The sequence below is a fragment of the Rissa tridactyla genome, chromosome 12 (genome assembly GCF_028500815.1).
Source record: "Rissa tridactyla isolate bRisTri1 chromosome 12, bRisTri1.patW.cur.20221130, whole genome shotgun sequence".
Classification (NCBI taxonomy): Eukaryota; Metazoa; Chordata; class Aves; order Charadriiformes; family Laridae; genus Rissa; species Rissa tridactyla.
The window spans coordinates 5,607,272-5,622,464 of NC_071477.1; the positions used below are offsets into that span (position 1 = coordinate 5,607,272).

A 15,193-nucleotide genomic window follows, 5' to 3' on the forward strand; every position below is an offset into this window, starting at 1 on the left:
TGTTCCTGTAGCCTGCAAACCCCTGGAATGTATCAAACCAACCATTTGTCATAAAAGCGTGGTGGAGTTCTTCAAACCACGGTGGAAAAAGTTGGAATTTTTTTTTTTCTGTGTTGTTGCTCGGCATTTTAGTTTGAGACGTAACGCAGTTCTCCCAAGTTTTCCCTAAGCTTCTGTGGCTCTAAACGTTAGAGGAAAAAAATATCAGTGAATTTAATAATATTTCATAAAAAACGTAGTATTTATTTACTTTAATATTACTCTTCTAAAGTTCTTGTTGCTGTTGAACCTGCCCTCTCTCCGAGCCGCGAGCTCGGGGCAGTTCAGAATGCCAGAGGCTGCTCCGCAGCGTCTTTCCTCTGCGGCTGTTCGTCTTTCCGTAAACCCTTCCACTTTCCGGCATTTGTGTTGTGATAATCTCTTCTAGCATTTCTTGCAATGCTTCATTTTAATGTATATTCCCTTGTCGCTGCAGAACTGAATTCAACCTCCCGGTAAGTGATATCTAAATCACTGCTGCAAGGAGAGAATGAAATATAGGTGCGTGAGAGGGAGGCAAAGGATATGACTGAACAAGAAAAACTCGCACAGCAAGAAGAAATATCTACAGCGGCGTATAAAATGTGCTGCTTTCCTTACAGCTCCTGCTCGCTGCTGTTGGTACAATATGCGTGTGTCAGGTACGAACACAGATATCTGCCTCTTGCCATTTAACTGCGAGATGATCTGATTTGAGCGCGCCGTCGTGTTGTGCATATGCAACGACTCGGCTGTTCACTGCACACACGGTGGCACGTCTGAAGCCATTGGCAAATCTACTTTTGTACATGCTCAGTAGCTGCCTTTTGCCAGCAGCGATGTTCCTGGTGTGTGTGTGTGTGTACAAGGCCGGAGCAGAGCCTCCTGAATGCTTCACGGTGGACATTTATGATGACCGCTTGGCCTTGTGCGTTTGGGTGAGGCTCTTTGCGAGGGACTAAAAAAGGAGAAACGTGGAGAGGTTGTCCCAGGCAGTAAAAGCACATGAGGGCAAGCAGCAGAGTCAGCAATAAAACCAGTAAGTGTAAATCGCCCTGAGACGCCTGGGGAGAAAATGGGAAAAGCAGGACTAGAGCTGCTGGTGGGATGTGGGCACTGTGGTGTGCTGGAGGAGGGACCTGGGGGTCAGCTGCGGGAAGGACCACGCTTGCGTGGCTCTGCACGTTGCACCCCACAAAGGGCCTCTGGGAGATGCTGGAGGTGACCTTGTGGTGGTGCTCCCTGTCTTTTCCTTGCCGAGCAGTCACCATCTCAGCGGGCAGCTGGGCTGCGCCTTCTGGTGGAGATGATTTTTGACTTCGCTCTGCTGCTCCAGCCTTCTCGGAGGGGCTAAGTTCCTTCCCAGTTTTTGCGACTAGCCTGTCATCGGCACACCACATCCAAGTCAGATTGAGTGTGTGTCAATTAAAACAAGAGCTTGTACAGTGTTTCCGTGATGGGGTTGCTTCCTTGAGTCTGAGCCCTCGGAAGCACGTGCTGAAGGACCTTCCTGCTTGGTGAGAGCACTTCGCTCTTACTGCAAGAAAACACCTTTCTGCGGTATCGAAGAGCATCTGAAGACTATTTTCGCTGCCTTCTGTATTCCCATGGGAAAGCTAGCCCAAAACTCGCTGTGGTGGTGGCAGCTTTCTCCGAACTTCAACTGTTCCTGTGCCAACGTTGTCCCTGAGCTGGAGCAGCTCTGCTCTCCTCTCCCTCCCCAGTATTTACCTCTCTCCTGTGTGTTTGCGGAGAGCGATTGTATCTCTGCTCCATCTTTGTTCCGCGAGGCCGAGCACGCCAGCCCCTCCCCGGTTTTTCAATCATCTCGGCAGCCCTTTGCTGCCCGGTTTCCGCCTGAGTCCGTCCCTGTTGAACATGGGTGACCAGACCCGAACAAAGTCCCCAGATAAGATCTTTCCAGGGCCCTGCACAATGGAAACTTCTGCGAAGCCCAGCCAAAGCATCCGCTGAGGGCTGAGATTTTCATCCCTGTGGGATGAGATTTTTCCTTTGAAATACGCGTTCCTGCTGCCCTCGGCTCATTCAGCTAGCATAAGCGTTGCTCATTCAAAATAATATTTATCATTGGCTTTATACATTTCAAAACAACTTCTTCGTTTTTTACAGTCAATTCATGACACTCTTTGCAGATGCAACTGAAATCAATTTTGAAGCTTGGTCTTAACAAAGCCAATATTTATCAGGTTTCTGCAACCTCTCCGTGTTGCTTTTTGTCAAGAAAATCTTTTTCCAGCGCTGCATTTGAAACAGGAATGAGCCTTATAAGTCCCATAACTCCTCAGGAATTGGGAAAAGTAGGTAATTTCCTACTATAAGCCTCCCTGAATCCGTGCCCATGTGCTCCGGGCGCTGCCTTCCCGTACAGGCAGCCCCATCAGCCTCCTGTCAGGTTTAGATGCTTCAGTAGTTCTCATGATTCCCCAAAAAAGTTGGTTTCCTCAAAGGATGGGGATCGTCGCTGGGGTGACCATCACGGGCCATCCTTTTAAAGACAGACTAGGAGGGGAAAAAGCGGCGCCTGAATGATCCAGGCCATGAAGGGAAACGGCAACCGGTCAAGTCAGCAGTGACGTTACCTTGTATAAATCAAGAGAGGTGGCAGCGGGGTGTTACTTGCAAAGAGCAAGAATGGAGAGGGATGCCTCCTCGTGAGACGTGGAGGTTGTGAGGAAAAGGTGTGTCTGGTTGGCTGCAGTTTTTATATAAGGGCAACTTCTTCCATCTCAGTTGCAGGGGGGAAAAAAAGGGAGGACGATGTAGAGTCTCAACGTCTTCCCGAAGAGCCTGAGCGGACCCGAGAGCCCTTCCCAGCTGGCTGCAGCTGATGCAGGTAATAACATCGTCTGTGCATCAAAGCCTCGGCTGGTGAAGACCGCATGGCGGCGGGGGGGCGTGTGTGGTAGCGGTGCCATCACGTTAGAGCTCTGGAAGGACGCGCGTAGTGCGCCTAGTGCTTGGCTTCTTCAGTGTGAGGTGTTGCTGTGCACCAAGCTCCTAACCATCTGCCTATATCTGTCATTTCAGAATTAAATTTATGTTAATAATTATTAAATTATAAATTTATACCTAGCTTATTCTTATCACTTGAGCTTTAGTTTATTGCTTTTGAAAGTTAGAAAGAACAAGAATCACCCTCAGATGCTTCCCTTGGCAAAGATCCTTACCAAAACGGGTGTCATTTTTCATCTAAGGGATACAGAAATAACAGCAGCTTAAATATCGGTTCAGCAGAAAAGCAGTTTGGCTTTCTTTTGTGTGAACATGTAGAATATTTGGGCCAGTCATAAAGGACCAGGAAAGAGCTTTTATTGACCCACACTTGAAGTCCGTCCACGTGTGTGGATGTGAACAAGGTCCTGCTGCCCCAGGCTCAGGCAGAGTCTGACTTGAGCTCGATAAAGAGCAGAGGAGGGATTTCTCGCTTGACCTCTTTACTCAGAAAGACACCGGGATCTCTTCCTGGAGGCTTTCCCCCCCCACTTTTCACTCTGATGTCTCCCTTGCCAGCAGGGGAATCTTCTGGACATGACGATGTTGAAGCTGTTTGGAACCATCTTTTTCTGTAGCCTCCTCTCGCCCTCTCAAGAAGTCTTGTCCGGTCTGTCCTGCGCCGTCAGCCCAGGGGCAATGCAGAATGGTAACCAGAAAACATGAGTTATGTTTGTTTTGAAAGCTATGTGGGACCGTGACGTGGAGTAAAAGCTCCTGAGTGTCTTCATCTTTATTTTATAGTTCCTCAGGGCTGCAGACTTGGCTCAGAGCTTCTGACAGCCATTGCTGGGTTCATGGGTCAGGGAAATCTCTCTGCTCCAGAAGTGGGACGCGTTTCAGCACCAAAGAGCCATACAGAATTTCAGGGCTAGATCTGGATTATTTCCTCTTTTTGTCTTCGTTTCTCATTCCCATATTGGAGCAGCTGATACTTGGCCAACAACTGCTGTGAAGTTTAGCAGCTGTGTTAATATTTGCAATGCTCCAGCAAAAATAAGACTCTTATTTCAAGTTGCTTCTATTAAAAACAAACAAACAAACAAAACTCCTTTACAAATGGGAAGCAAGTTGTGAGCTGAAGCTGAGGGCAGTCGCTGTCATTTCTGGTAGTGGACAACCGCGCTGTAATCTTTAAATTGGAGGTTTGGGATGCTCTCCACTGCTACCCCTCCTGGTTAATTCACTCATGGCAGCTTTGATTTAGTGCCTTTTTTAAAATATGTGATTTGATTGCATGGAGGCAGCTTTATAAGGAGTCCTGGGGAGTGGTGGGGCTTTGTGTGGTGCTTTTGCCAGGACAGGTCTGACTGAGTGGAGAGAGGTCATTGCTGCAAGTGCTGGGCCCTCACACAGGGATGTTTTCCAGTTCTCTCGGATGCCATAATTCAGAACGGGCTTCTCCAGCAGCACCTGCAGGGTCTCGTGCTCCCAAACATCGTGGGTGATGGGGGTCTGCTGAACTCTCCCACCAGCATCACTGGGTAAGTGGGGAAGCGAGGGCTTCTCTGTGAGCGCACCTTCACCATCAATTCTGAAGCAACAAAAGCTGAGCTGCAGCTGGCACGATTGGCTCAAGTAGTTATCCTCGTTTTATTTTGGTACTGAAATTCTGACCCGATAAAAAGTTTTCTGCGTGGTAGCAAGGTGGATGAGGAAGTGCACTGCAGGTTACGCATGCAGATGCAGAACGATGGTGCTGATGCCGCTGTTGGTATCTGAGATGCTTGACAGCGCTGAGAGAGAGAGGAAGGTGCCAGGGAGAGAAAAAGCTGACTGCTCTATAAAGGTGGAAGCAGTCAACATCCACCCCAGTCTGATTCTAGGTTGCCTTCTTTTGGGTTTCAGCTGCAGACCCTGTCTCATCCTGGAGCTGGTATCTCTTGCTCATAGCACTCGTGCCTTCAGCTGGAGGTGGCCGTGGTGATGTGGGTGCTGTAGGTTCCCCAGTGCATATAGCTGCTCAGCTGTTAGAAGATGCCTTTAATTCGTGCCAGCTTTTGCTGTTGTTTGCAGACTGCACCTTGTCAAGAGTCAGCTCCCCAAGCTGTCGGTGGTGCTGCTGCCGGGAATCGGGGTCCAGCTGACCATCGCCGCAAAGCTGGAGCTCAGCGGCAACTGGTGAGTGTGGTGTTCGTGGTCACCATTAAGGGAAAACCCGATCCCTGGGCTTCCTGCTCTGTGGACGTTTTGCACTTTTCATGGTTTTCTAGGTGTTTCTTACCTATAATAAAGTCACAGAGCAGAACAGGCACCAAAAGATGGCTTGTGGCATTTGTAATGAATGGCAGGAGGTGGAGGTGCACTTTGTTGCTGCTGGCTTTGCTGATTTCTCTGGTTAGAGGCTGAGAGATTAAATCTGTTCAACCCGTTTACTTTTTTCAGCTTGGTTGGCCTTCTTTCAGATCTAATTGATATCTTAGTGGATGTGAACATTACTGCAAACGTTAAATGCACGAATTTTGAATCGGGCACAGTCCAGGTTGTCATTGAAGACTGCCTCTGCATTCTTGGTGCCATAAAGATCAAGATCCTTTCTGGGTAAGTGCCTGGGGATTTCTGTGTTCCGTTGCGTGCAATCCTCTCCTCTTTATCCAATGATCTAGACAGCCTGATGGGACACAGACGGCGCTCAGCTGATACAGAGCCAGGCCTCAGGGAAGTATTTTCTTTCCCATTGCCAAAGTCAGTTGCATCAGTGGAACTGGCAAAAAATTTGGTTGTTGGAAGAGGAGGGTTAATTTGCCCTGTTTTGCTCATGGAAATTTTAAGATTTGAAGTCTGAGGTTTGGTACCCCTTCCGGTGCGCTTTCTTTAGACTTAGCTCGTGAATTGAAGGGTAGGAATAACAGGGCAGGGAGTGTTCCAGGAGAACAGCACCATTGCTTGGCCTGGTTTTATACTCTGCCTTTGGCTGCCGTCGCAGAACGATGCTGGGCATATGGACTTTTTGGTCTGACCGCTGTGAATATGTGTAATTCCATGCAAATGTCTCATCTCTTGCTCAGTCTTATTAAATATAAATACTTGGCAGAAAGGATTTGCTGACTTCATGTATTGATGAATGCAAGAGTAAATTGATCATGGGAAATATTTTCTTTTATTGCTTTTGAATTACTCACTTTTCAGGTTCATTGAATTTCTCCTAATTAATTTTTGCATTATGCATTATATTTCAATCAGTGCAGCAGTTAGTTTGAAAGAGACTGTGTAAGTGAACAGAGAAACATGACTCATCCACTCTGGGGGTCATATTTTAAGTTTCAGATGGATTAAAGTGATGGCGTGCAGGAAATGAGCTCCCTGTGGGGTAAGGGGGAATGTGGATGTATGTGATTGGCTTCACAGCAGTTCCTCAGATGTGTCTATAGGCAGAACTTGGGCATAAATAACGAGATGCATTATGAATTCCTGCTGTCTGTGGCTTGCCGAGTGTGCTGCTGCATGTTCTAACTCAAGAGTCCAGATATATATTGATTATCAAAAGGAAATGGCTCTGCACTGCCTGCGGGCATCGCACATCCCGGAGAGCTCTATTTAGCAGCAGTGTCGAAAGGTTACACAGCAGATTTCTCCTCTAGTTATTCCACGTGTAAATAGTTTGTTTCCCGTAACTAACATGGAGATATTTCATAACAGCTCCGCCTTCCCTTAACTACAGCACTGATTTAAATGCCGGCGGGAGACAACCACACTCAGGTTACACCGCGAGAGGCTCACTCCTTTCCTGCCGTGATGCCGGCACACCCCGCGTGCTGAAACCTTCACTTCTCAGAAATTAGCCCAATTCTCCCCTCAGTGGGGCGGGCAGCTCCTTGCCCTCCCTACCTTCTGCACAACCCCTGCTCTTGCCAGCAGTAGCTGCAGCAGTGTCATGAAGCGACAACTGACGTAGTAGCGTGTAAAATGAAGGCTGGAACATCCTTTGGTCTCCTATCCTGGAGCTGTGTCTGTAGTGACTGGAATTTTTTTTTTTTTTTCTCCTTTCCAGCTTACTGTCCCTATCAGTAAATGAGATAGTGCTTAACCAGCTGAGAGCAACTCTGCCCGGTTTGGTAAGCCTGAATACTGCCCTTCTTTCTCAGCTGAAACGCTGAAATATGAGGAACAGCATGTTATCAGGTCACAGCAAGCTGCGCCGTCTTTCTTTCTTGCTTTCCCATATCACTGGCACGCGTCGCTCCGCAGGGATGCCCGTGGCCAGCCTGGCTGCTGCCGGCATGTTTCCGCCCGCAGGGCGATGCCTGAAATATTCCCCGGATCAAAGCAGTCCCCTTTGGTGCGGTACCATGGCTCCAGGGATGCTCCACTCCTCCCAGGTCCTTCACGGCATCCCAGCTGCTGCCTAATGCCACGCCGGGCTTTTTTCCCTAGGGATTTAGATGAAAAGGAGTGGGTCTGGTCAGGCTGCAGGGTGGTGGCTCCCTGCAGCGGGGTGGTGCGGGGGGTCGAGCAGTTGCATTTGTGCTTTGTGTTGCAGCTGTGTCCGGTAGTTGATATTGTCATCAACCTTGTGAACATCCAGCTCATGGGCACTCTCAACGGTACGTTTCCTTTGGAGCATCAGGGGCTGCTTCCCCGTGTTCCCTGCAGTCCCGCAGTGGGAAATGCCCTTTCCCACGTCTAATCCATAAGTGCATCAGGCAGGAGCTGCACCTCTGCAGAGCTGTTGATGAACCTTGAATTCACACCCGAGCAGTCGAAATGAACTGCTCGTGCCTTGGCCCTCCTTATGCCACTCTTATACATCACCCTTGGATTTAGCTTATTATATTTGATGCTCTTTTTGGGCTATATTCTAAAGGCAGATCCCACCAGGCTGAATTAGGGGATGTTTTGAGCAGCAGTGAGCATCCCACAGAAGTGAAGCGAATGCTCAGGCCGTGGTTCGTGGGTGTGAGGTCTGGCTGGGGGCCTGCAGGGTCAGGGGAGGAGTTTGTGTTGCTGCTTATTTCCTGATGTTGTAACGATCTTTTTTTCCCCTTTGAAGCGGTGATCCCAGTCGGTACGGCAGGGACGATTCACTACCAGCTGGCCAGCCTCCCGTTTACCTCTGGCTTGTTCCTTGGGTTGGATTTAGACGTAAGTTAACGCTGGGTAATGAGACCCTGCGAGCGTGTCTGCGGCGTGATGCTTTTCAGACCATTCACCTCATCCCATGGGAGCAGTTTTCTTCTTCCAGCACAACCACATGGAGGAGCTGGGCTAATGACTTGTTCTGGAAACGCTAGCTAAACGTTTAGATCCTTCTTCAACTCACCACTAAGTGAGCGTGGGTACTTTTCTTCAAGCCCTCTTTTCCTCTGTTTGCAAACTCATCCTGAGACTGCCTGTCTGCTCTTTGTAACTGTTGGGACACGAGCGGTTTTCATCCTCGCCCTGCCTGCAGAGAGGGGTGTTACGGCATTTTGCCTTCGCTATTCAGTCTCCGTGGTGGGTGAATGCTAAACCAAGGAAATGGGTGTATTTTTTACTTCTGTCTCACTGAGGGGAGAAAAAAGACAAAAACAGCAAAAACCAAGCGGTACTCTCAAAGAAGAGAGCCTAAATAAAAGAAAGTGGCTAGTGAGAAGCAACTGGGACATAAGCAATAAAGAAGAGCGAGGGCTAATAACTAACACCGCGGTCTGTACGATCAGCGCTGTTGCTTTTGCGTTGGTGCAGATACTTCATCGGGATTAGCCTTTGCACTCCCCACCCCCCACCCCCCGGGGCTCAGAGCTGGGTCAGAGCGAGTAGATGGTATCGGTGCAAGTTTGTTGTGGAGTGGGAGAGCGGCTCACGCCTGGCTGGGCGCTGGAAGGAGGGAAGGCAGCGCTGGGACCGCCGGGCTGGCAGCACCTTCACCGCTCCTTTCCTCTCGGAGTGAAATCTCAAGGATGAACTGAAGCAGCGAGTTGTGATTTGGAGAGTGCGTTATTAGCTAAGAAAGCCTCAGTTATGCACTCTGGCCTTTATCAGCTCCTTTTGTCTATTAAATATAGAGGGAATTGCTCTGAGTCCGAAGCTGCTGGCGAGAGGAGGGCTGTTTCAGCTGGCACAGACCCCGCGCGCTCAGTCTGGAGGATCTGGGCACGTCTCGCGCCTTTGAAGGGTCGGTTTAACCTCCGTGTCGCCTCTCTTCGCAGGGTGCAGTGAAGCAGGTGGGAGGCAGCATCATCCCCCATGACTCATCTGCCTCTGCTTTGCCTCCGCTGCTGGACAAGCTTCTGGTCTTGGGACTGCGCCAGAGCTTTCTCAATGCGGTCCTGTCCCTCCTGATCCAGATACCTCCACAGACCTTCACCTGCACGCCAGAAGTCGTGAGTGTAGCAGCACCTCTATTCCGTGCCAGGGGAGGTGACAAGGGACACCTGTCAGCCCGGGGAGCAGACTGTGCCATGGCGTTCACCGCATGCGTACACTCAGCCCACAGCCGGTCTGGGGTCTGCGTGCGCCTGTGCTCACTTGCAGATGCTCAAGCCCCAGCGCTGCCTCCTTACTGCTCTTTTCAGAAAGCCATAGTAGCACGTGCAACGACCGGCCGTCCTTGTTTCTGTATGGGCACCCCCAGAGATACCTGTTGAAACCAGTTGTGTACTGGTTATGCCGTGGACTCCTGGGGGTCTGCAATGCATTTCAAGGAGTCTGCGAAATGTCACTGGGAAAAGCAACTTCATTTACACAATGCAATTGTGTAGGCGTGTGCAGCTTCTGTACTTCCAATCTGTGTTTCCACTGGGAAATGTTAGGGGTCTACACACTGGCAAATGTTGAACGCCTCTGGGTTACATCTCCTTCCGCGGCTGGTTGCCCTCACCTTAACAACTGACCGGGAATCGCTGAGGGGAGCAATGGAGATGGCGGAGGGCTTGGGGTGCTGCTGTAACATAGGTCTGCATGTGACTGAGCTGCCCGGGGCTTCCCTGGGGACAGAGAGTGAATGAGGGCTTGGGGACTGGCCCCAGCAGGGGGAATAAGCTGCCTGCGAACAGGGACACAAGTGGGAGAGGGGTGACCCCGGCAGGACAGGTGTTGCTGAAATCGGCTGGAGAGCTTGTGCTTTTGTTCCAACAGTTCTCCGGTGCCAGCCGTCTGCAAGAAGCCATCGCAACCCTCGTTCCTGCTGGGGTAAGTAACTTTTGCTGGCGTGAGGATTTGTGTGAACCTCGCCAGGTCTGAGGCCATCCAAGTGATGCATCTGGATGTGCTTGCATGCTGCTGCCAAAGGTGTCTGTCTTCTGCTCCCCTCCTCTTGACCATGCTGAGCACGCACCACGGCTGAGCCGTGCCAGCATAGCTCGAGGCTGCCCTGCTGCCCGACCGGCTGATGGGAGCAGGTGAAGGGACCGGAGTTTTGTGCCCAGCCTCTGCGCGATGGCCGCTCTCCTGTCTGCCATCGGCTGTAGCCAACCATCTCCCTCTCCCTAAGCAGGGGAACACCGTCTCTTGCAGCTCACAGCCATTGACAGAAAGAACTGATAAATGTCTGGCATCCCCTGTTTCCTGGGCACCACGGGCACCCCCCTATGGCCACAGCCCCCTTAGTGTCCACCTTTGCTTCCTCAGCCCCTTATTGCCCGCAGCAAGGAGTGCCAACCCATGCTGCCGGGCATATTTGCTCTGTAAATTTGGCTTGTCCAAGGTCTGCGTGACCTTGAGGGCGGCCTACAGAGTCATGGGGCTGGGAGAGTCCACCAGAGGACTGCTGGGCCCCTGCCTAGCCAGTGTGTGGGGTGCGGGTAGCCACCTCCATGTGTCCCCCGTTCCCACAGTGCTCCACCTGCCGTGGGACCAGTCCTCTGAGCGTTAAGCTAACGTTGTCTGGGAACCCGCTTATCCTCTTGGAAGAAAACAAAGCCACTGTCGAGCTTTCAGTCATGATTCAGGTGTTCGTTCAGCATTTAGATGGACCCATCCTCAACCTCCTCCTGCTGAAGGCCGTAAGTGTGGATGTAAAGACCTCAAACTGGTGAAGTGTGAGGCCGGTCGAGTGACTGGCATGTGGAATGGGGACGTCTCCGTGGGCTGATCCTCTCCCTGTCTGCTTGCAGGACCTCGGTCTAAACGCCCAGGTGTCTATCGGTGGAAGCAGGCTGGTGCTGGGGTTGTCCCTGGGCAGGTAGGCTGTCCCCACAGCGGCTGCGTTGCGGGGCTCAAAGCAAAGCCTGCTGCAATGCCCCAGCCTGCTCGCTCCCCTCACACAGCCCTGGCTGTCTGGCCGTGCTGGGAAACTCCGGCTTTCCTGGAGCTCAGGGTACAGGTTCAGTTTTCTGGGAAGCGGTGGCCAGAAGAGAGCAGGACAGCAGGAAGGGCAGTGAAGCTGGTGAAGGGTCTCGGGCACAAGCCTTATGAGGAGCTGCTGAGGGAGGTGGGGGTGTTCAGCCTGGAGGAAAGGAGGCTGAGGGGAGACCTTATCGCTCTCTACAACCACCTGAAAGGAGGGTGTAGCGAGGGGGGTGTTGGTCTCTTCTCGCAAGGAACAGGCGATAGGACAAGAAGAAATGGCCGCAGGTTGCACCAGGGGAGGTTTAGATTGGGTATTAGGAAAAGTTTCCCCACGAAAAGGGTTGTCAAGCATTGTAACAGGCTGCCCAGGGAAGTGGTGGGGTCGCCATCCCTGGAGGTGTTTAAAAGACGGGCAGATGTTGCGCTGAGGGACATGGTTTAGTGGTAACTTGGCAGTGTTGGGTTAATGGTTGGACTTGATGATCTTAGAAGATCTCTTCCAACCAAAACGATTCAATGATTCTATGAGAAGGGCTGCAATTCATCAGGGATGCTCCAAGCGCTGTGACAGCGTGTCCCCCAGTGAGGCAGCGCTGCTGGAGCTGCCTGGACTCCAGCAGAAGGGACGGGAGCGCTGCACAAACACGGCTGTGACAAAGGCGGGCAGTGCTGCCCTCTTACAGGCTGGTGACATTCTCTGCATTGCAACGTTACCTCTGGAGCCGCTAACTGATGCGTTTCCCAGTGCCTGTAAAATAGACACTGCATTTCCCGCGTCTGAGAATTTCATGCCTGGCTGGTGGCACGAGGTGGACAGGTATCGTTGACTTTCAGGAAACATCACAGCAGCTGGAAAGTTTTAGGAGACCAGAGGAAAAGTCTCTGTCAGTTTTACAACAAGGAGAAATGAGTTAACCTGAATAATTGTAAGACTGTCAGCTTGACTTTGATCCTGGGCAGTAGTTTGAAATGTCTGATATTGGACATGAGTGATAAAGGAGTAAAGGGAAGTACTGTCATTAATGCCAGTCAAGGTATGATTAAAGATTGGAAAGCATTTCTTACAGTGTGAGGTTTGAGGATTTCAAGCCATTTAGCTTGTCAAAGAGCTAGATTTAGAAGCAACATTGGCATAGCTTGTATGCGGCGATATGGAGAATAGAAATGCATCAAAGGGCTTTTAATTCAATAGACAAAGATATAGCAAGATTCAATAGAAGTAGAAAAGAGAAATTCAAAGTGGAAATAAAGCATACGTTTTAGCTATGGAGATAGTTGTGTGATCGCAATGATAGATTAGGAGCTGTAGCAAATTCTCCAGAGCTCATGATCTTTAAATCCAGCCTGGATGCTTTTTCTAGAAGCTCTGCTCTCAGCTGAACGGGAGCCGACTCCTTTCCTAAGGTGAATAACTACCTGGGCACGGGAGAGGGAAGGGGAAGCCAGGAGCTAGTGCGTGCCCTGTTGCAGTGCCGCTTCATTTAAAAGCAAACAATTAGCTTAAGCTTCTATTTTCCTATTTTCTCGTTTCTCTTGCAAGCGTGGCAGTGCCTGCTTTTTGTGTTACAATAAAGCGATGCCATTACGGACCTCCCGACGATGCCTCACAGGGATGCTTTGCCCGTGGGCTAATTAGCACTGCTCTAGGAGGCGGCAGGGGTCTCACAACAGGGGTCTGTGAGCTCTTGGTGCCTGACGTCCTGTTCGCTTTCCTTTCCCTGCAGCATTTCCCTCTCCTTGGAGTCTTCCGATGTTGGCATCAGTAGCGTAAGTCTCTCCTACCAGTCTGGGCTTTACGAGGTGCATGGAGTGGCCGAGCGCTGTGCCCTGTGGCTCTGGGGAGGGAGGGAGACACGCGGTCGCTGTGTGAGGCTGTTACCGTGTCCTGGCTGTGATGGATTACACCCGTTGATGGGTCTTAGTTGTTAGCTGCTCTACTTCGTAGGTCATAGTAATTCTTCTTTTGCTGCCTTGTTTTTTGTTTTTTCTTTTTTTTTTTCTTTCTTCTGCCTTTTCTAATAATGCAAATGTAAAGCCCGGAGTCTGCTTGTTTATTCACCCCTGCTTTGGCAAAGCTTGCGCGGAGCTCTGGCAGGAGTTTTGCCTGGTAGAAGGTTTCCCAAAGGAAGCACCAAAGACAAATCGAGGAAGAAAAGTAGATTTGCTTTGAAGGAAAGAGGGTCTATTTGTTCTTTTCCCACGTCAGTGGGAAGTGATTTCCAGTCCCCAGCACTGGCTGCCTTCCAGCCGCGGCGCTGGGCTGTGCTTGCTGCTCTCGGGAGCCTGGCAGCGCCGCTCACGCGCTTGTTCCCTCTCTGCTTCAGATCTCCGACTTGAAGCCACACTGCAGCAGTCTGCTGGCGGAAACCTTTCTGCCCCTTGTCAATGGTAAGGTGACGCGGAGAGCTGTAACATTGGGAGTGCTTTGATTGAGGAGGGGTGAGGGATACGTGTGCGTGGTTGAAAGCTGCAGCAGGAGAGTTGGAGCCATTAAAGGTCTGCGGTCCCCATTTTGAGGCTGTAGTTAAAAAGTCCTAACCTTGCTCTTACACCATCCACTGTCTGTCCCCTGCAGGTGCTCTGAGCATCGGGATCCCTCTGCCAAACGTGCTGGGCATTCCCTTAATAAAGGTGGATGTTCAGATATTCGCGGTAAGTGTCCAGAAAGGCTATTTCCTCCTGCCAAGGCGGGTCACTGGGGCTGTTTCTAGCAGCTGCCTCCTGTAACAGGACCCTGCCAGTGATGGTTTAGTGTGCAAGAGCTGTAAAATCTTAAAATCTTTAAGCCTTGAAAGGCCAGAAAGGGTTGCTCAGTCTGACCTCCTTCAGGTCAGAAAATGCTGCCCAAGTACTTCATGCCCACGAGTATCATCAAACCAGGCACGCAGTGAGTGATGTTCCTGGTTCCCCCGGCCAGGCTGCCTTTCCTTTCCGCAGAACTCCGTGAGAGCAGCTCTGATGTGGGTCCAGGGGGTCCGGAAAGCCCTTTTGAGTGTCACCATTCAAAGTGTTGTGTCTTGAATCGCACCAAATTCCAGCCCTGTGCATCCTGGAGATGTCCCAGAGGAACTGGGATATTCTCTGACGCTTCCCAAAGTGTACCGTGCCCCCCTTATTACAAACGTAACGTGAGGTTTTTTTCCAAGAAGGTTTTCTGTCCTCTGTGTGTTGCTGACAAGCTGTTGTGAACCGGCATCCCTTCAAGTTAGGAAATAACATGGATGTGTTGTTCCTTGCACTTCTTCAGGGCCTGCTGGTGATTCTTGTGTGAGCCGGGGAGCGCAAGGCATGGAGAGGTCTCTCTGGGCAGAGAAAGAGCAAGAAAGACCAGCGAAGATGGAGCACCGAGACCAGAATTATCTACTTTTCTTTTCTAAACTTGATTCAAGATTCTTGATAACGTTTAAGACACTTTCAGGTTAATTGGCTCCTGTGAGTACTAAGATACTTGCATAAGCCAAAAACTGATAGGCAGCTCTGTGTACACATATTTATTTAGAGAAATTAGCATGATTTTGGGGTCACGGTTACGGCAGTTGGATGTGATGCTGCACTGGAATTGTTAAATTTCTTCTGAGAGAAAATTGTTCTTGATATAATGGAAAAGTGAACTTGTCGCGTGTGGCTTTCTAAGTAAATGTCACCATCCACGTTCAGAAGGGTATGGAGTGCTGAGCAGGACCTCAGGATACGTTTGTCACTTAACTCTTTTAATAAACATTCCTTTAGTGCTTGGAGCAGGGCTCTGGTTTCTGGTGCTTCTCAAGGAGAGGATCTGTCCTGCCTCCTGCTGTGGGATCTGGTTCCTTTGTGACAACTGATACTTTGGGTTTTGGTTCGAAAACTTCTTCCACTCAAACTTCCTGAGGAAAAAAATCCGCTTAGATATTCAGTGGCTACTCCTGGCTAGGGTAGCCCACTGACCAAATGCTAGCCCACAAGCAGAAATCAGACT

The 15,193-nt window shown here is 50.3% G+C and overlaps 1 protein-coding gene across 1 annotated transcript; it reads left to right on the forward strand.

Moving 5' to 3' along the window:
• Positions 1–3,552: 3,552 nt before the first annotated feature.
• LOC128916636 (BPI fold-containing family B member 4-like) lies at positions 3,553–14,932 on the forward strand. The gene is made up of 15 exons (XM_054218574.1): positions 3,553–3,679; positions 4,400–4,514; positions 5,047–5,151; positions 5,416–5,571; positions 7,022–7,085; positions 7,511–7,574; positions 8,021–8,112; positions 9,159–9,332; positions 10,087–10,140; positions 10,785–10,952; positions 11,064–11,131; positions 12,963–13,005; positions 13,563–13,626; positions 13,814–13,890; positions 14,486–14,932. Exons 1-15 carry the CDS (start codon positions 3,568–3,570, stop codon positions 14,507–14,509), a joined length of 1,380 nt encoding a protein of 459 aa, XP_054074549.1. The 5' UTR covers positions 3,553–3,567; the 3' UTR covers positions 14,510–14,932.
• Positions 14,933–15,193: the final 261 nt, after the last annotated feature.

Coding starts and splice junctions, on each gene's coding strand:
- LOC128916636 (XM_054218574.1), top strand. CDS start 3,568: ATGACGATGTTGAAGCTGTTTGGAACCATCTTTTTCTGTAGCCTCCTC. Junction 5,152..5,415: donor CTGGAGCTCAGCGGCAACTG/GTGAGTGTGGTG, acceptor TACTTTTTTCAG/CTTGGTTGGCCTTCTTTCAG. Junction 13,891..14,485: donor TGGATGTTCAGATATTCGCG/GTAAGTGTCCAG, acceptor GCACTTCTTCAG/GGCCTGCTGGTGATTCTTGT.